Genomic DNA, 20,337 nt, shown 5'->3' on the forward strand with positions numbered 1-20,337 from the left:
ATCCACAGATGCATCACGAGCAGGTCCAAGGAGGTGATCCTCCCCGTCTATGCGACACTGGTCAGGCCACAGCTGGAGTACTGCATCCAGTTCCGGGCGCCACACTTCAGGAGGTATGTGGACAGCATCGAGAGGGTCCAGAGGAGGGCCACTCGCATGATCAGGGGGCAGCAAGGCAGGCCCTACAAGTGGAGGCTATGGGACCTGAACCTGTTCAGCCTCTACAAGAGAAGGCTGAAAGGGGATCTGGTGACCATCTACCAACTGGCCAAGGGGGACCAGCAGGCTGTTCCCCAAAGCACTACCGGGAGTAATGAGGAATAATGGCCATAAGTTGACTGAGAGTAGATTCATGCTAGATATTAGGAGGCACTACTTCACAGTCAGGGTGGTTAGGATCTGGAACCAACTTCCAAGGGAAGTGGTGCTTGCTCCTACCCTGGGGGTCTTCAAAAGGAGGCTAGATAATCACCTAGTCAGGGTCATTTGACCCCAGCTTTCTTTCCTGCCCATGGCAGGAGGTTGGACTTGATGATCTGCTCAGGTCCCTTCCGACCCCACGTACTATGCAACTACTATGAAACTATGGATACCTATCCTCTTCTAATAATAAATTAAAAAGGGAAATAGGGCAGTTTGGGAGAACACATGCCATGATCCAGTGAATATGGGTGTGTCAGAAGCTGGATGGATGGGCCAAGGTGAAAACCCAAACAATATGGGGGAGTAAGAAGGATCACAGATGCCAGGAGCAAGATTTACAAATACAGATCTCACCCTCCTTATAAAAAGGTACTGCCAAGAAATCCACAAAACTAGAAAGCTCAAAAAGTCGTGAAGAGGGTAATATCTAAAAATAAATTGTGTGACAGGCCAAGCCTGCTGGTGTTCTGTGGGGAACTCCTAATGACATTAAAAGAAAACATGTGCAGGAAAGACTACAGGATTGGACTGTAACGATAGAGGACATGGAATCTGAGCGTAGGTACCTAAGTGCAATCTTAAGTGTGATGCTATTCCGCCTTGAGTTCCTGAAAAACACTGAATATATAAGGTGGGTGGGTCTTCCCCCTTGCAACTTTTTTTGTGACTAAATCTTAATGGTATGCTTACTCATTATAAAAGTAGATTCATTAATGGATTTTCAGGACTTGAACAGGGTGGAATAGAGTTTCATTTAGGCAACTAAGTCCTCTTAGATACCTAATAGGTGGAATAGAAATTGGCTCCAAGTTCACCACAGAGCATATTAACACTATTAACGCATATGAACTATCAACTTCTTAGCATGACTGCCAATAAAAAGTAAGAGATTAGTATTTTACTTCTACAAGGTACTGACCTGCTTTGCCCATTTCCTCTGTTCCCAGCAGTCCTTCAGCCAGGCACCCAACTCTGTGATGAAGCCTGTTTAGCACCAGTGAAGTTCCCCACATTTAGAGTGACAACGTTCTGAGCTGAGATGAGGGAATCAAAATTAAAATCCAACCCGTCTGCATCCATGAGCTCACTGCGGATAATGGAGTCCATGTCACATTCCAAGCTCCCATTGAAAATATCCAGGTCCAAATCACTTGGGAATTTATCATGTCCCATGACTGGAAGGTTCACACCAGCAGAATACAAAGAAGAGCCTGAGAGTGAATCAGAAAGTGTTTGCATAGACTGATTGACAGGTGACTGCTGCTGGTGTTTGGCTGACCCCAAGCTGTTCGTGTCATTTAAGCCCATGTTACTGACTGAATTCGACAAGGCACGACTGCCACTAAGAGGAGAATTTGGAGATGGATGCTGGTGGTGGAGCAGGTTCTGATTGACCAAACTTCCCTGGCTGGACTGAGCAGCAAATGACATCATTGGGTCATTACGAAGCATTATATTCCTGCGTGAGCTTTGGGCAGACACAGCAGTACTGGCTTGTGACATGAGCGGATCTGACTGCGTCATCATGACATCACTGTGACTAGGTGAATCAGATGCCAGCAGGTCCTGAAGTGTCTGGTTGTTGTAATGAGAAATGGAGGAAAAGGTAGCTTGCTTGTTCTCTTGTATAGTTTGCATGGGAGACTGGCGGAGGGAATTCAGAGAGGATGGTCCAAACACAGCATTGTTGAAACTACTGGATGGAGAACCAAGACCCGAACCTTTGGAGCCATATGGAAAACTGGAGCTTCTTTGCATCAGCCCCCCAGAAGGTGACTGCTGGGAAGAGGGGAGCGTTATATTGTCCAGAAGATCATCCATGAGATTATCTGTCAGTCCATCGTTTAAGTTCATTGTGCCTGCCATATCGGTTAGCCGAGGCAACTCAACAGTACACGGCTTATTTACTGATGGGGACAAGCTCGATGGACTACTGTACAGCATTGGGGAAAGTGGAGCGTCATCATCCTGAACATCATCCAGTTCAGTACTTGCCAATATGGGTGACAAGCGGCCACTTATCGTACTAGCATTTGAATTTGTACGAGATCGGAAATCTGTCCAGGCATCCAACTCATCACTGCTACGGGATGTTGGGCTCCCTGGCCACTTGGAAAGCTGAGAAGGGCTGTCATCACTCACTTCTTGTGCGGCTTGTTGAGTTGCCTTCTTCTTAGCGGCCCGCCCCCTGCTCTTAGTGTACTTGTTGCTATTGTCCATGGAAACAGCACGTCTCCTTGGGGCCTTGCCTCCTTTCCCACCATCTGGGTTGATCATCCACCAAGAGCTTTTCCCGGTTCCTTCATTCTGCACTCTGATGAATCGACTATGAAGTGATAGGTTATGCCGGATTGAATTCTGTGCAAAAAGAATGAAACAAGCGGTCAAGACAGGCACCACTCCCTCTGCTAGTCTACTCTCCACCATGCAAAAAAAACAGTAAATGAAGCCCAAGGAACAGATAAAAACCCTGAGCCACTCCAATGCTTTGAACTGGTCAGGCAGGGGATGCAAACTGCCCAGATTTTAGCTCTCAAATGTGGTAGTAAGCTTCCCTTAAATCATTCAACTGCAAGAAGAAAAACAAAAACACAGAACCTCAAGTCCCAGCCACTGATGGCTGATGGACTGGCACTTTTTCCTCCTGTTGACCAAATAAAACACCCTGGAGGCCAGTAGTATAACAACAGGTGGATAAGTAGGGCACAAGTTCCAGGTACTGCCAAAGGAGGAAAGGGACACCAGAATGGAGCTGTGGAATGACCTTCCCTCCCATACCCCATTTCTCCATATGTGCACACATATACTCTGCACCTTCCCTGCTCTCTCTCTGGCTCCAGAAGCAAGGAAGGCAGGAAAGTAGCTGCAGCGTGTAGTGGAGGATTGGATGGAGGCTCACTGCTATAAGGGGGGAGATGTCTGCTTTTTGCCACTGACAACCGGTGTTTTTTTGGTGGCTCACTATGCCTACTGGCAGCAAAAAAGGGGGCTGACATGTCCCTCATCACAGCAGCAACCCTCCAGTTGTTCCTCCACTGCATGCCACTTCTCTGCCTTCTCTGCTGCAGGAAGGGGAAGGGGGAAGAATGTATGTGTGGTGGGGGATATTGGCCACTTACTGCTCATTTAATCCATGTGCGGCAGAGGCCTAACTGCTGTCCCGACTCCCTTGAAATAAGGACTGCAACCACTTAGCTAAAACAGGTCAAAAGGCTGGGCCTTTCACTGCAGCATATGTGAGAGCATCTGTATTCTTCACTGCAATGCAACATTATATATGCCTTATAAGACTCCTGTGCAGGTGGCAATCGCTACCCCTGGTTCTCCCACGGAAGATGCACCCTGGAGGTGGAGCGTACTGTTTCATTCTATTGGTGGCATCTGAATTATGTCTACACTGTACCTGCTCTGTTGCTTCGACACCCACAACATCTCCCCGATCTCCTTAAATTGTTGGGTATTCATCCACTATAAAATCATTAGAACAGCAGGACTGTCCCCTTAAAAAGTCAAGTAAAGCCAAAATCTAGTGAGATGCCAAAGGTAACTGTCCACAGGGAATAAAAAACAGAACTCTGACTATGCGCCAATGGACAAGGTGCACATGTTCTCAAAAAACTGTGTGAACTCATGCTATGGTGATCAATGCCAGTACAAAAAAAATCTAAGATGAACAGAAAACAACCAGTCCCTGGTAACATTTGTAAAACTGCTCTAAATTCACATGGGTGTAAATGAGACTGAGATTTGGGACTACAGCTAAAAAAAGAGGACTAGGAAGAAGCATTTGTCTGCAAAAGGTTTTCTAGGCTTTTTGTTTCTATCTGTAAGCTAAAGAATTTTGGAGCTAGGCCATATTATCTTGGCAATACAGTTGTACTAATGCTGTATGTTAAATAGGAACAAGTTTAAAAAGTCACAGAAGTTTTTTTTCCCTAAAATATTGGCAAATGTCAGCTGTATCTATGTGGAAGATACAAATACATGTGTTCCACCAGCATGTTTTAAAAACAGAAAGTCAACAGGATTTCAGTGTAATCAAACAAGCCCAATGAGTGTTTTCCATTTACTAAGTGCTTAAGGGATTCCAGTTTCAAATGGACAAGAAACGCTTGCAACCAACAATTATTCATAAACATCTTGGCATTCATGCCATTAGCATAGAAGGATGTTTGACGTAAATGAACTGAAGACATGCTGGGTGTGTGAAGAAATACAGCCCAGTTGATTTTTTTTCTCTGTTCCTTTAAGCATAAATCTTTTTTTTTTTCCCTCCAAGTGCTGTGGTTTTGGTCAGGTTCAGTTATGAACAACACCCCTAACTTCTTTGCACGCATGGGCCCCAGACACATTCTTGACTGTCTTCTAATGACAAGAAAAAAATCAAATTCAATTACATCTTGGAACAGTCTTGAAATAAAAAACAAACCCTGCACAACATGGCAAACAAGACTTTACAATGATACTACACTGAAATTTGTGTCAGTGTCTCTGTTATTAACTCAAATACTGTCAAAGAACAATACTAAAAAAACAAGATAATTTGGTTTGAGTCTCAGTGCAACAGTTCCTCAGGCTAGTTAGGAATGAATTTTTATTATTAAATTAATGAGGTTCTAGTCATATTTTGAGTCTGGCAAGAATCTGTTTTAACAGGTATTAACCACATCCCATAAACCCTGGGGTCACCCTCACAGACCTTTTAAATAAGTTATTTGAGTTTTTTAAATGGCACCAAAATGTCCTACTGAGGTTCTGATCCTGAATTGGACATAGGGGGGTGAGTTCTTGTGCTCATGCCATGCTGACCTCAGTGATGCTTTGCACAGGAGAGCATTTATGACATGGGTCCATTTGCTTGACCAAGTCTAGCTGTACACAGTAAAAGAAAGAGCTATGCATCATTACAAGCCACTGCAACAAGAACACAACTAAGACTAGGCACACAATCTATACATGCAAAGCTAGCAAATATTTATGCAAAAGTAAACAGTCTTTTTACAGAAACCAACAAAGAAAAACTGGCATTGATAAAAGAATGGCAGACTGTATACCTTAAAACACAAAAATAAATTGCCCAAAATGGCAACAGCCAACGATTTTCAATACAAAAGCAACCTGTCATCTGCTGGCAGAAAGACTTATTTCTGCCAGCTATAACCTTATCATAGATATTTTCCCCTAAAAATCCAAAGTGCTCAGTGCCTCAACTTGTGCTGACTACACATAGTTGACAGGCCTAGCATCTTCCAGGACAAGGTGCTCTGTGCATGGAAGTGAGTGGTAATCTTCCAATCAGAATCATGTATTACACGTAATGAAAGGATATAACAATCATTTTTAATAAAAATGGGTGCTTATAGAAAAGTTTGTGTCCATCTTCTGTTACACAAAATGCCCTTTGCCCACCAGCTAAAGCCTTTCTTCACCGATTTCTGTAAAAAAGATTGTTTTCTTTTAGCACATTTACTGGCCGCCAGAGTTCTTTCTCCCCAGTTCGCACTCTCCCATCAAGTATTTCCTTAAAATACAATGCTTTTGTATAGCCTTCCCATATTAACTTCCCCAATTATGTTTTCTTGCTTCCCTGTGCTGGAAGCACTGTTACATCTATTGTATCTGTCCAAGTCAACTGAAGCCCTATCTTGCCATTGACATACAACAGGACTGACTATTCACACAGTAGGCTGCCGGGACTAGGATATCAGACTGTAAACTAAGCAGAAGCAACCCCATTTGAGACCTGGTTTATGCAGTTATGTAACTAGATTAAAAATGTAAAAAAATCTGGAAAATTTTCACCCACCAGGATCTGCATTAAAAATGCATACTACTACTGTGACAAACCACAAAGGAAAAATAAAAACTCAAGGAAACACAAAAATACAACAGGAACCTGCTCGCATTTGAATCAGTGGAAGTTTTGCCTTTGACTTCACTAGGGGTAGAATTAGGCCATTAAGACATGTAACAAATTTGCCCAGGCCTAAATACAATGAGGAGCTTTAAAGCTATGACAATGGTGCTTTTGTAACTTGGTATTGGGGAACACGTGCAATGTGACTTGTGGTAGCATATGGGTAAAGAATCCTGGAAAAGACCTATCACAGACCACTCCTGGCAGGAGAAGTCTGATGGAAGTAGACCACAGGGGTAGGAAGAAATGCTTGGGGCCTGACATTTGTCTTGTGGGAGTTAGAGGAGCAGGGTTTAGTAGGCCAATCCCTTTCTTCTGGATCCTTCACCATATATTTGCTTGCTTTCCTTGCACATTTGCACCTTCAACTTCCTTATACAATCTCGTGTGTGTGAAAAGGACCAAACACTTGTGTGCCAGACAACAGTCCATCAACATACATCTGTTTACTGGCAAATAATCAGAGGACAGATCATCATCACTGATAGGGGTAATACTTTTTATAGACTCCAGAGCAGTGAACTTCATGTCCAGTAGGCAAGGATTTACCCACTGCATGGGATTTAGGTAGTTGTCCTTGAAAGAATCAGCCAAATCGTGCTCAAGAGAACAAATGTGTCTATCATATCCTGATAACCCATTTCTTTCAACATTCGGATAGGATTACAAACAGGTCAGTTGACACAGCAGTGCATTTTGTCACCACTAAGACCTTATGGACTGGATTTGACATAGATGCTTAATTTCTCTTTTTCATAAAAGCTCACAATTAAAAAGTACTTGAATGTTCCATCAGGGTCAAGCAAAGCTGGCAGACCCCTAAGTCTTTAAAACTGCAAGAATATCCCAGCCCCTCCTACCCTGGGTTTGTTTCAGACTCTTCCAAACTGTGTTTACCTTGCGAAGCCCATCCATTAACTCAGACACCAGCTGCAAGTGCTTCCCCTGGAATACAGAGACTTTTTTGTCTGGAAGCAACATGTGGTATCAATTTATCATTCTCAACAACGCAACAAGGAATCCACTCACTTTAAAAATAAAAAGCGAGTTGTGTAACTTAACTCTTAAATGCCTCTGCTTCAAAAAAAAAAAAAAAAGCATAGAGATTAGGAAGATGAGGTGCAGCTGGTGAATGCTGAGTCCAAGTTACATGCTGGTCTGTAGTCAGTCTAGTATTTTATGGCAGTTAATTCATTATTTCAGCTACAGATTGCTAAATTGTAAAATCCCATCTGCGAATCTAAAGCAGTAGTTAATTTTAAGGATAGATGCACTTGGTAGTGAGACAAAAAGCAACACTATCTAACGAGCCCATAAATGCTAGTTTTTGAAAGGTTAATAATCTGCTGTATACTTTATTAAAATATTTTAAAGCTGGAGCTGTACTGTACAAATTTGAGTGATGGGAATTTAGCAGGAATATCTGCAGAAAGGCATATATTCTTATAGATCTAATAGCTTAGCATAAAAGCCACACATAAGATCTAATGAGAGCCTAAGATCTAATAGCTTAGCAAAGAAACGGTGAAAGCAATTTCAGTTTGCCGGCTCTGCGCTGGCATGTGGCTATAGAATGCCAGCCTTATTTCTGAACGCCATTAGTTGGTAGAATACCATCTTCTAACCTAACTCCCCCTTCTCTTAATTTTCTCAAACAAAACCATCTGGGATGATAATTTCTGTTCTTGGCCCCAGCCTGACATTGATTTTTTTTTTTTAAACTTACAAGCAAAATCCACCTAGAATTTTTCATGTACACGTATTTCAAAGATGACAACACCCACTGTGCATATATCCTGATCAGAATTGGTGCCTCATACAATGGAGCACACACACAAAAGTCCCAGATGTTTGTTTCCCTCAGTGAGATTGGAGAAGAGGGTGGGGAGAAACCAACCAGTTCAAATGGGAAAAGAATGCTTTTAAAATAATGCTTTTTGCCAATTTTGCCAAAGTTACCAATTTTGCTCAAATGTATTAGAACATCTTGTTTTCTTTTGGTGGGTATTTTTGAAGGACGTATTAAATGAGAATCTCTTGATGAATTGCCCATTTGTTAGCTTTCCAGGTCTGCAGTGTTGCTCTGAATAAAGAAATTTAAATATCCACAGAACTTTCCCATCCTTCCTGTCACTTTCTTTTCCTTTCAGAAAAGCAGGGAAATGCTTTGTAGTAATTGGTGTTAATACATTATAGAAGCAGAGAATCCAAGTACTCAGACAGGAGAAGTTTAAGAAGTCATGCTTTCTATTGCAACCTTAACTCAACTGTATTGCACACAGGTGGTATTTTTATTTCCTGCTTCTTGTTAAGTATGATGTATTTTTGTTTGTAGTGATGTTCACCTAAGTCAGGGATCACCAAAATACAGCCTACTGGTTAGATCCAGCCCACAGAGCCCATGGATCTTCCTAAGGTTCTGGAAATTATGGCAGCATGGAGAGCAGTGGCAGTATTGAAGGGGGACCTCACAAGCTGGAGCCAGAGCACAGAGCTGTCATCTGGCCGGTGGTACTGTTTATGGGGCAGAATATTTGATGGTGGGAGGCGTGGTGGCTGTGTGGCTCAAGGAACCACAGCATTTACTGCTGCCACTGCCAAATTCCAGCCCCATGGGCCAGATGACACGGCTCCATCATCCAGATCCGGCTCACAGACCAGCTTCTAGGGCTAGGTGAATTGGATAACACCGACTTAAATGGTTAAAGTTAAAAAGATCACCATGAACCCCTGGGTCTGCATGAAATACACACGCTTGCTTATACACACTGAAATGGTTTTGATATGGATTCATTTGCTAGGGTCAATCTTTGATATTATCTGTAAATTTATTAAGGCAACTTCTGTGTGAATCACAACAAAAAAACCTCAGAGCTGGCAGGGACAGAACACAGCTGGCAAAAAAGTAAGCAGAGGCTCATTATGTAGGGTGACCATACATCCCAGTTTTAGCTGGGAGGGTCCTGGATATTGTAGGCCATCCCAGTGGCCCAGCTGGTTAGTGGAAATGAAAACAAAAGTCTTAGATTGGCACCGCCCCACCTGCATTGCCCAGCCTGGCTCCTCCTAAGCAGCAGCTGGAGGCAAGGAGTGAACTGGGCACTGCTTTTCCTGCCTGGGGCATGGATCTGCCAGGGGGTGGGTGGTAAAGGGTCAGGGTCCCAGATTTCCATAAAAATATTACGGTCACTCTATCATTATACATAGCTAACAACATTCTGAAAAAAGAAAAAGTGCAGTGACACACACACATTTCTGCCAGTCTCAGGCACTTGGGTGACCCAACTACTGGTGTATGAGCCAGCAGGAAAAAAAAAAACACACACAAAAAACCCACAAGAAGGGGAAAAGCCAACCAAACTCTGAAAGATTTATTTTGTGGAACTCTCTTATTATTCACTCCTCAAAGGAGAAGTGATTCTGACCTTAGTTTTAGCAGAGGAGCCAGAAGAACTCTTTTATTGCAATTAGCCTTCTCCCCTGAATGCAACTTTTCTCACTTCTTAGGTAAAATAGAAAGCACTGAGGAATATTAAGGCTGAATGGAGCAATATTAACTGAAGATTTACACACTGAAATCTGTTAGTCTCAGAAAAATATTAAATGCAGACCTTGTCTGTCCCACACTGTGGATCTCCAACTATGCCACTTGTAATAGAAGGGTTTGATAGGGCAGAGGAAACAAATCCATGAATATTAAAGAAGTTTCTAGGCAGTTTTTCTGTCCCACTTAATTTTTTTTAATAACCTCTTACTGTTTGGAAGTGCATGTACAGTGGAAAAGGCACTTGGGAACTCACTCAAAACATGGCTTTATGAAACGCCATATATGTATATATGACATTTCATAAAGACATGTTTTGAGTCAGTTCCCAAGTGCTTTTTCCACTGTACATGCACTTCCAAACAGTAAGAAGTTATTTTAAAAAATTAAGTGGGATTGTTAAATATATATAACAATTGCTGCTTGCCTTTTTAAAAAAAGATGAATGTTTTAAGCTATTACACTAACGAAAAAACAAACCTTGTCGAAAATATATACTTTCTGGGAATTGGCTGAACATATCACACTTCCAGTTAGCAGCAAAATTTCCAGTTATTTCACAGACAGTCATCCACTGACCACAGGACTCTAATAACTAACATTTGTTTTGCTTCTGGGAGAGCATGCTGGTCGCAGTTTACTTTTTTCCACTGGGTGTGAGGGCGGGTGGAAGGATTGAAGTGAATGTTGATCATCAAAATAATGTAATTTTAGAGACAGACTAGAAAGAAGGTGGGAAGGAGGGAGAGGGGGAAGCAGAAACAACCTCTCACCCTGAAAAAACAGACGGAGTGTGTGGAAAAGTGAAATGAACTTCATAAAGACAGCAGTGGCTGCATAGCGTTTGTTTATTTTTTCAAAGTGAGAAGCTGTCTCGGTAGCCTGTTTCCCAGCTGTTTTTGTTCTTGGAGGACTACAGAGAACATTCCATTCCCCACAGCCAAACCTGGGCTTCCGGCACACATTGGACATTGGAAGCAACTCTCGGCGGGTTTTTTTCTTTTTTTGGCAGAGCACTTCCATCAAATCCTGTTAATACTGTAAGACTGTGTGTGTGGTGTGTAAACACATACCCCCACCCCCGCATACACACGCTTTAGTACGTAAAAGAATAAAAATAAAGAATCTGTTTCCAATGCACGTTCTTATATTTCTATTCTGGATTCTTCCTTCCACATTAACCAGACATTAGCAATTCAGAAACAGCCAGAAAAATCAGGAGCCACCAAAGGTGGCTCCTCAAATGACATGAGTCTTATCTATCCCCTTCCATAAGCTCTCTGTCATGATTTGAACACTCCAAGAACACAATATTAATTTAAAACAATGAGTCTAAAAATTTGCTTTAAGGATTGATCTTACAAAGCACAACTATACACTTTTTAAAAGGTATTAGAGGAATTTGCTAAGACAATGGAAGTCGCATTACTATTTTTTAGAAATGGAATTAAACCTAAGGACCTACACTGAAACAAACTGAAAATGAAACATAACACTACAACAAGGCCAACAACCTCCAAGACCAGGCGCAGGCAATTATTTCAGCTGGAGGGCCGCTTACCCAGTTTTGGCAAGCTGTCAAGGGCTGCATGGGTAGCCCCACCCCTTGACAGGTGCCCCACCCCCTGGTTGCCATCTTGGGACCAGAAGTCCCACCCCCTAACCCCTGACATATGCCACCAGAAGTCCCTTCCCTTGCCCCTAGAAGTGCTCCTTTCAGCAAGGAGTTTTGTCATCTTGGAACCAGAAAAATAACAAATTATATTCTAAAAATCAAACATCTACTACAACATTCATTAATTTGATTTCAAAAAATATTTTGCCCTTATTTACATACGTTTGCTTAGTGTACAGAGGTGATTGTGTAATAGCTTAAAGTGAAGTCTTACTCTTGTATATTATAGGGGGAGTGTGGGGAGTATGGGCGGGTGGGGATAGGTTTGTGGAGGGCTGTGGGTGTGTGGGGTGGGGGAGCATGTAGGGGTGTGTGTGGATATGTGGGGTGTGGGTTGGTATGGAGGGCTGTGAATGTGTGGGGAGCAGGATGGCTGAGAGGGTTGTAGCATGTGTGGAGGGAGAGGGTGGCTGCGGTGTGCGAGGGGATGTACGGAGTGTATGGGAGGTGTGGGTACCCACAGCCCCTGCCACCAGCGACAGCAGCAGGTTGTGAGGCCTTGGGGCGCAAAGAGCCTGTGGCAGGTGGAGCCCCTGCCAGCGGTCCTGTCAGCCTGGGCTTAGCAATCCTGCCACCCCAGGCCCCAGGGCACCAGTTTTGAGGGGTGTCAAACTGCTGGCCAGGATGCTGTGCGCTTTCCTTCCTCCTCTGCCATTTCTCAGCCCTTAGCAAGACGATTCTCTTTGAAGTGGGTTGTAGCTTGATATATGGTGCAGTGCCATTGACACCTGTTACCAGCCAGCACTTCCTACCTTGTAAGGTTGTAGCATTTCCACTGACCTCTGCAGGTTGTTGTACCATGACTAAGTTGAGAGAAGAGGACTTGCTTCGAGAGATGAGTGTCAGCCATGTGTGCACACAGTGGCCAGCCCAGCAGAATTGAAGTTGCATGATCTTTGCCTCAATGCTGGTTATGTTAGCTGCAGAGAGAATGCTGGCATTAGTGCAGTGGTCTTCCCATCTAATGTGAAGGATCTTCCTGAGGCAATGCTGATGGAACCATTCCAGGCACTTACGATGGCTTCAATATGTCACGTATACCTCACACCCATAGAGAAGCATGGGGATAACTGCTGCACTGTAGACCAGGATCTTAGTTTCCATCTGCAGATATTGGTCAGCAAAGACACAGCAAAGCAGCTTTCCAAAGAATATGCTGGCACAGCGAATCCTGTGTTCGGTTTCTACATCAATACTGACTTGACTGGGAAAGGTGACTGCCAAGGTATGGGAAATGCTTGACGTTTTCCAGGGATTCTCCACCAATGGTAATTGAGAGGGGGTAGCTTGTGCTGGGGCAAGCTGATGGAGCACCTTTGTCTTTCCAATGTTAAGAGAGAGTCCCAGGCTGTGACAGGCAACTGAGAAAAGGTCAAGGGTAGACTGCAGGATGGGTTCAGTGTGCCCGAGGATAACAGTTGTCAGCGTATTGAAGGGTGGGGATGCCAGTCTTGGTAACTTTCATTTTGCTGCGAATACACCACAGGTTGAAAAGCTGACTGTCCATTCAATACTTAACCCAAATTCTGGGAGGAAGGCAGTCATGGATAAGAATCAAAATCACAGCAAGACAGACGGAGAAAAGGGTTGGGGTGATGACACAGCTCTGCTTGACACCAGTATGGATGGTGAATGGTCTGTCTCTGATCCATTGCAAGGACTGTGGCAGTCATTCTGTCACGAGTAGCCCAAGGATACTGATGAACTTCAGTGGACAACCAAACCTAGCATGTTCCATAAGACCAGCACCTTCCATAAGGCTTCATAATTGATGAAGTCAAACGCCTTGGTTAGGTCAATGAATGCCATAAACAGCTCCTTGTGCTGCTCTCTATGCTTCTCCTGGATCTGTCGTGCAACAAAAATAATGTTGTGGCACCCTGTGATGGCCTAAAGCAGTGGTCTCCAACCTCTTTAAGAAGGAGATCACCACTGCCATTTAATCTACTGTGCACTACTGCTCCCCCACCCTCTCTACCCAGCAGGTAAATCTGTGGGGAGGGAAGGGGGGGCAGATCAAAGCAGAGGGAGAAAAATTTTGTGGGGGGCATGCCTCCCCAGCAGGTAAGTCCCACCCAGTCGGGGCCCCATTCAATTTAACCCTGCTTCTGCCTCTGCAGTACTATCCCTCACCACGGGGGCCTTGATCTAGCCCCTGCCCCTTCCCTCTCCCATGGACTGACTTGCTGGGCTGGGGTGCATGCATACATGCGTGCACACGCATGCATGCAGGCACTCAGCTCCCCACACCAGCCTCAGATTGACTCCAAGAGGCTCCGAGATCTACCAGTGGATTGAGATCCACTGGTTGGTGACCACTGGTCTAAAGCCACACTGGGATTCTGGAAAGACATCTTTGGCAAGGGGGAGGAGGCGATTCAGAAGGATGCGACTAAGAATCTTCCTGGCAACGGAGAGGAGGGCAATGCCTCGGTAGGTCTCACACACTGACTTGTCCCCTTTCTTGAAAATGGTAATAATGTTGACATTCTTTAAGTCAGGTGGAATTTCCTTGCTAACCCATATTTTGATGAGAAGTTGGTGAAATTTTTGTGCTAATGCTGTTCCACCAGCTTTGAAGATCTGTGCAGGGATGCCATCAGGGCCTGGCATTTTATCGTTCTTGGTCTGAGTGATGGCATGCCAGACTTCCTTAAAGGATGGGGGATCAGCAAGAGGTTCTATTACTGGGCGTTGAGAGACAGACTCAATGGTAGCAGCTGAGATCTCAGATTCACAGCTGAGTAGAGTCTTAAAATGCTCCTTCCAGTGTTGCTTGATGGTTACATTGTCTATGAGAAAGGTGGAGCCATCCTAGGATCTCAAAGGGGCTCGGCCATTGGAACATGGTCCATGGATGGTTTTTATTGCTTGAAAGAAGTTTCTCATGTCATGTTGGCCAGCGAAACTCTGAATCTCCATGGTTATCACTTGCCACCACTTGTTCTTGATGTCCTGTAGCCTTGTCTGAACTACAGCTTTGAGCCAGTGGTAAGCCTCTTGTTTTTGCCATTTGTAAGGTTCATTTTACCAGCTGCAGAGCACAGCCATCTTCTGATGGATAAGTGCTAGGATTTCCTCACTGTTCTCATTAAACGAATCTTGGTGAAGATAAGTGGAATATCCAACTGATTCACTGTATGTCTCCTGAATAACGTTCTTAAGTTCCTCCCAATGTGCCTGGATGTCCTTGATGTAGTCACGTAGGTCAGAGAGCCTTTCAGAAAGGCATGGCTGAAGAACTTTGCATCTAGCTTGGCCTTGGAGTGCCTTGATGGGAAATCTCTTAGGCATTCTTTTCAGCTATTTATGGTGTTGTTGTGCAAGCTGCATGTCCATGATTGTTCTGACTAAACTGTGATCTGTCCAGCAGTCATCTGCACTTCTCAGGATTTTGGTGATATGGAACGGTATGATCGTGGGCTCTGACAATAATATAGTCAGGAAGGTGCCAGTGATTGGAGCTTGGATGTTTTCAGGTGGTCTTATATCTGTCACTGGCTGAAGATGGTATTCGTGATAAGCAAGTCATGCTCTGCACATTTGCCAAGGAGGAAGATACTATTGGAGTTGACTTTCCCCACCTCCTCTTTCCCAGTGCTGCCACTCCAAAGTTCAGAGTGTCACCCAATTCTTGCACTGAAGTCACCCATGAGGCTGAGCTTGTCTTCCTTGGCAGTGGCAGTCAGGACTGTGTCAAGAGCACAGTAGAACTGTTCCTTGTTAACTTCTTCATTGTCAAGTGTGGGGACATACTCACTAATGACCATAGCATACTAGTTCTTACTGACCTTGAGGTGGAGAGTCATAAGGTGTTCATTAATGCCTACAGGAAGTTGTGAAAGCTGGCTGACAGTCTTATTCTTGATGACAAAAGCCAAACCTGTGAATGCACCTCTCTTCAGGTGACTTTCCTTTCCAAAAAAATATGCAGCCACCTCCTCCTCCTTTCAGATGGCCTTCTTCTGCCCAGCAGGTGTCACTTAGGGCAGCAATACTGATGTCACATCTTGCAAGTTCTCTAGCTACTATGGCAATTTTTCTTTCAAGACACTCATTGTTCGGGGAGCCCATAAGAGTGCAGGGATTCCATGAGGCGAACTTCAATACTTTATTTTGTTAGTTTTGGCTGTGAGTAGAGTGATCCCACTGGATGTGGCAATCCAGCCGGGGGGGCTGAGACAGCCTGTATTTGGGGCACTGTTTCTAACCCCCTCCACATTCAGGGTAAGCAGAGGGGATCCTAAAGAGGACTGCACAGTCACAGCTGCCGAATTGTACTTCTGTCTCGGTAAGTGCAAAACAACCATTGCACAACCGCCACTACGTGCAGATTTGTGACTAGGGACTACCAGAAATCACTGTTCCTATCCCCACTGCCACTCGTCCATCACTACAGGACTTGTTTTATGGGAGATATGACAACAACCTTGGCAGAGGCCTGTTCATAACATCTTTTAACGTGGGGAACACAAGTTTGACAGAAGGGAGCCCTGAACCCAGTGGCAAGGATGTCCAAGACAACTGGGGACCTCCATCCCACTGCAGCCCTCATCTGCCTTCATAGCCACAGAGAACCAGTAGGTCCTCAAGTACACCTGTTCTGCTGTTGGGGTCTTCAGGAGTTTGGATCATGTTTAGTCTTGGACCTCACCTCAGATCCGTTTGCTGGGGAGACCCTACCAGGAGTACAAGACTCTAGACAACGTAACTCTGAGGGTTACTGGAACACACAAGCCTCTCCATCACACCAAGGTTATGGTCCAAGGAAAGGGAACACATATGCACTGTGGTCCCACAACGCTGACTGCTTCACACCCTCCATGTTTTTTGTTGTAGATGTACCAGATTGGACTCAAGGCAGAGCAAGAGGACCACTGACTAACAAAGTCCTCTACCTTCAGCTTCAAGTTTGAGTGGATAAAGAAGTCACCAAAATCCTATAAAAAAATATCAGCACTGCTTAATATAGAAGGAGAGAAGGAAATCTTCCAAAACACCTAGTGAGCAGGTAGGAAGAAACAAAATTGCCCATTTCCTCTGAACATACAAAATGTGGAGGAAAGATGATTGAGCAACGTTTTCCATAGCACAATGGGCCTAAATGTCTGTGGCTTGATAGTTCATAAAGCCAGAAGGGCCAATTACAATAATCAAGTCTAATCTGTGTAACAAAGGCCATAGGATATTAATTATTGTGTAAACTCAATCATAACGTTAAAAAAAATCCCTCCAACAGCTGATCCCATAATATTTAGGTGTGCATTGGCACTGAATCTTAAACACACAGGAAATTCTACAGCATTGGAAAGTGTATGGAGATACAAGCGTTGACATATTTTTATTGTATGTTTCATAGTAGTTTGGGGTCAGAAGGGACCTGAACAGATCGTCTACTCTGACCCACCACCACTGGTAGGAGCACATACTGGGATCACATGACTCCAGACAGGTGTTTATTCCAACCTCTTTTTTAATTTACCCAAGGTAGGAGTGAGGACCACTTTCCTAGGAAGTTGGTTCCAGATCCTAGCTACCCTAACAGTGAAATAGTGTCTCCTAATCTCTAACTTGAACCTATTCTCCAGCAGCTTCTGGTCATTGTTCCTCCTCACCCCAGGTGCTGCTGGAGGGAATAGGGCCCTTCCTATTTGCTGCTGATCTCCCCTAACGAGTTTGTAGGCAGCCACCAAATCCCCCCTCAGCCTCCGCTTGCTGAGGCTGAACAGGTTCAGGTCTCTCAGCCTCTCCTCATAGGGCCTGCTCTGTTGCTCTCCAACCAAGTGGGTGGCCCTCCTCTGAATCCTCTCAAGGCAGGCCACATCCTTCTTAAAGTGCGGTGCCCAGAACCGGACGCAGTACTCCAATTGCGGCCTGACCAATGTCGCGTAGAGAGGGAGGATCACCTCTCTGGACTGGCTTGAGATGCATCTTTGGATGCACAACAAGGTGCGTTTAGCTTTGCTGGCTGCAGTCTGCTCATGTTCATCTTGGAGTCAATAATGACTCCAAGATCCCTTTCCGCTTCTGTGCTCACAAGGGGGCAGCTCCCCAGCTTGTTTGTATGCTGTGGATTCCTTCCCACATGCAGCACCCTACAGTGAATCCCATCTTGTTACCATCTGCCCACTTTTGTAGTCTGTCTAAATCTAATTGCAGCCTGTCTCTCCCTTCGAGCATGCCTACCTCTCCCCACATCTTGGTGTCATCGGCAAACTTGGACAACGTGTTTTCCACCCCCTCTTCCACGTCGCTGATGAAGATGTTGAATGGTGTAGGCCCCAGGACCGAGCCCTGGGGGACACCACTCTCCCGCCAGGTAGAGTACGACCTGTCCACCACCACTCTCTGGGTTCACCCCATCAGCCAACTTTTGACCCATCCAACTGTGTAGGCATCAATACCACAGTCACTCAATTTATTAATGAGAATGGGGTGAGAGACAGTGTCAAAGGCCTTCTTAAAGTCCAGAAAGACTACGTCCACGACGATACCATCATCCAGGGATTTAGTTACCTGGTCATAAAAGGCCATCAGCTTGGTCTGGCAGGACCTGCCTTTGATGAACCATGTTGATTTCTCCTGGGCATGATCTCCCCTGCTGGCCCCTCACTGATGTGATCCTTGATAATTTTTTCACGGATTTTCCCAAAGACAAATGTGAGGCTTATGGACTTAACAGTTTCCTGGGTCCTCCTTTTTTATAAATGGGGACCACATTAGCTAGTTTCCAATCTCCGGGCATCTGGCCCATGGACCACATTATTCAAATCAAATGCACTATTCATTAGAATACTGAAATCTTCTGTATTTAACACATTTATTCCCTGCAATGCAGAACTTTTACTTGGCTGACACTGAATTTAGCTACAGTTTTCCATGCATAGAAAACCCAAAACCTGACAATATATTACCATAACAGAGTAAAATGTTTAGTTCTATTTACATCTTTAATTGAAATGAACGAAGAATTTTCCATTGGTAAATTTCTGCTGGTAAGTCCTCTCTATAACAAGGTTTTATACACTGCAATACCTTGTGCATGGTGGGCTGAATTAAGGATGATAAGAGAAAATTTAAGGAAGTCTTTTCTTAAAATAGCCTTTTGGTTTTGCTTACACTTCCAACTTCATGATTTTAGTTACAATCTTTTTTAACTTTTACATTCAAAGGTCAGAGAATGAGCGTGCTGAAAGATACACTCAAGATCTGCTAACAATCCTAAAATCTACCCTCAGTTCCAGAAAATCTCAATGCTTTTACTAAAATGACCAGTTAACTCACTGCAATGAATAGGAGGACTCTGCTACCCTCAGATCTTTCCATCTGCCTGTTGGCAAGGTCAGTGAGGCAATGCTGCACAGGTTGTCACAGAAAAATGCTTTCTCCACAACTAAAAGAGACAAACATTAGTTTATTTTCAAAACAAAATAAAACCTTAATTTCCGAAAACTGTGGTCACTACATATTGATACTATAGCTAACCATATCAACATCTGCCTGTGACCAATCCCATTAGCTTATGTGACCTTTTTCTTTTGACTGAAAAATATTACTTAAAATGTTTATTTCATCATGCTGGTCTCTGACATTACATCACAATAAGTTTGCATAGCAGCACCTCTAATAGGAAACTGACAGTTCTCCCCCCTCCATTTAAGACAACTCCGACAAAAGAGCAAACACATACACTACCAATCAACACTAGAATTACACATACATTAAGTACTCATCAAAACTACTCCACCCCCCCTTCCCTGCTACACTGCACTCCACCCTGCAAAAAATTATCGCTGGGCTTATGGGTTAAACAACGAAACATTTAACCATTCACATCCCTAATAAAACATGTTCACCACAAATGTAATCGAATGCCCACTAGACTTAAAAAAAGAATACCCAGAGCTTTAAATGGGCATTGGGGTAGACCTCATATAAGCATTATAGTTTTAGTCTAAAGCAGTGGTTTTCAACCTTCTTTCATTTGCAGACTCCTAAAAAAATTGAATGGAGGTGCAGACCCCTTTGGAAATTTCAAATGGAAGTGTGGACCCCTCTGAATTATAGTGTGGGTATTCCATGTATTTTTGCTTGATCACAATCATCTTTTGCAGACCTCTTAGACAGTCTGCAGGCCGGCAGAGCTCTGCTGACCAAAAGCTGAAAACCACTGGTCTAAAGCAAAGCTTCATTCTTCATTTTTTGAGAGAGAAAGTATTCCCTTTAATCAATTAAAAAGAAAACCTTCACACATTCTTTTGTGGGAAATGAAGTGCTAAATAACTATTTTCTTTTATTCTCAACAGTTGGCTTTTACTATATACATTGACTGTTTAGATAAATTTGTGGGTGTTCTTTCACACCCTTATAAATAAATGCGGGAGCTGCTACTATCCATAATAATTCCCAGTTGGCAATGTTAATTTTATATGAAAGATCATAAGGTGAGTTAATGAGATACATACCAACTCTTGTAAACTGACACATTTTATTTAAGTGCACTAAGCCTGGAAAATGACTAAACTACCTATTCTATATGATGATCCATTGTATCATAGTAGGTAAAGAATAAAATTAATTAGCTCAGTCTGGAATAAGCTATTGCAGGGCCTGTGATTTCTGCAAATTTAATACTGTCTTGAGTTTAGTTCACCAAAGAGTTAATTCTGAAATGATAGGTCAGCAACAGATTTTTAACTAGGCGGACTGTATTAATTGGAGGTGCTGAGCTGAAAGTATTACCTTCCAAATCTGGTGACAGTTACAGCTAGTATATGG

The 20,337-nt window shown here is 43.6% G+C and overlaps 1 protein-coding gene across 1 annotated transcript in view; it reads right to left on the reverse strand.

Annotated features, from left to right (window-relative positions):
- FOXO3 (forkhead box O3) overlaps positions 1–20,337 on the reverse strand; it is a 154,269-nt gene that overhangs the window by 26,417 nt on the left and 107,515 nt on the right. Inside the window, exon 3 of the mRNA XM_019520230.1 lies at positions 1,343–2,781. Within this exon, the coding sequence (XP_019375775.1) occupies positions 1,378–2,781 (1,404 nt within the window). The 3' untranslated portion in view covers positions 1,343–1,377. The remainder of the gene's footprint in view (positions 1–1,342; positions 2,782–20,337) is intronic.

This window comes from Gavialis gangeticus, unplaced genomic scaffold (assembly GCF_001723915.1).
Source record: "Gavialis gangeticus isolate Ggan-Ray unplaced genomic scaffold, GavGan_comp1, whole genome shotgun sequence".
NCBI lineage: Eukaryota > Metazoa > Chordata > Crocodylia > Gavialidae > Gavialis > Gavialis gangeticus.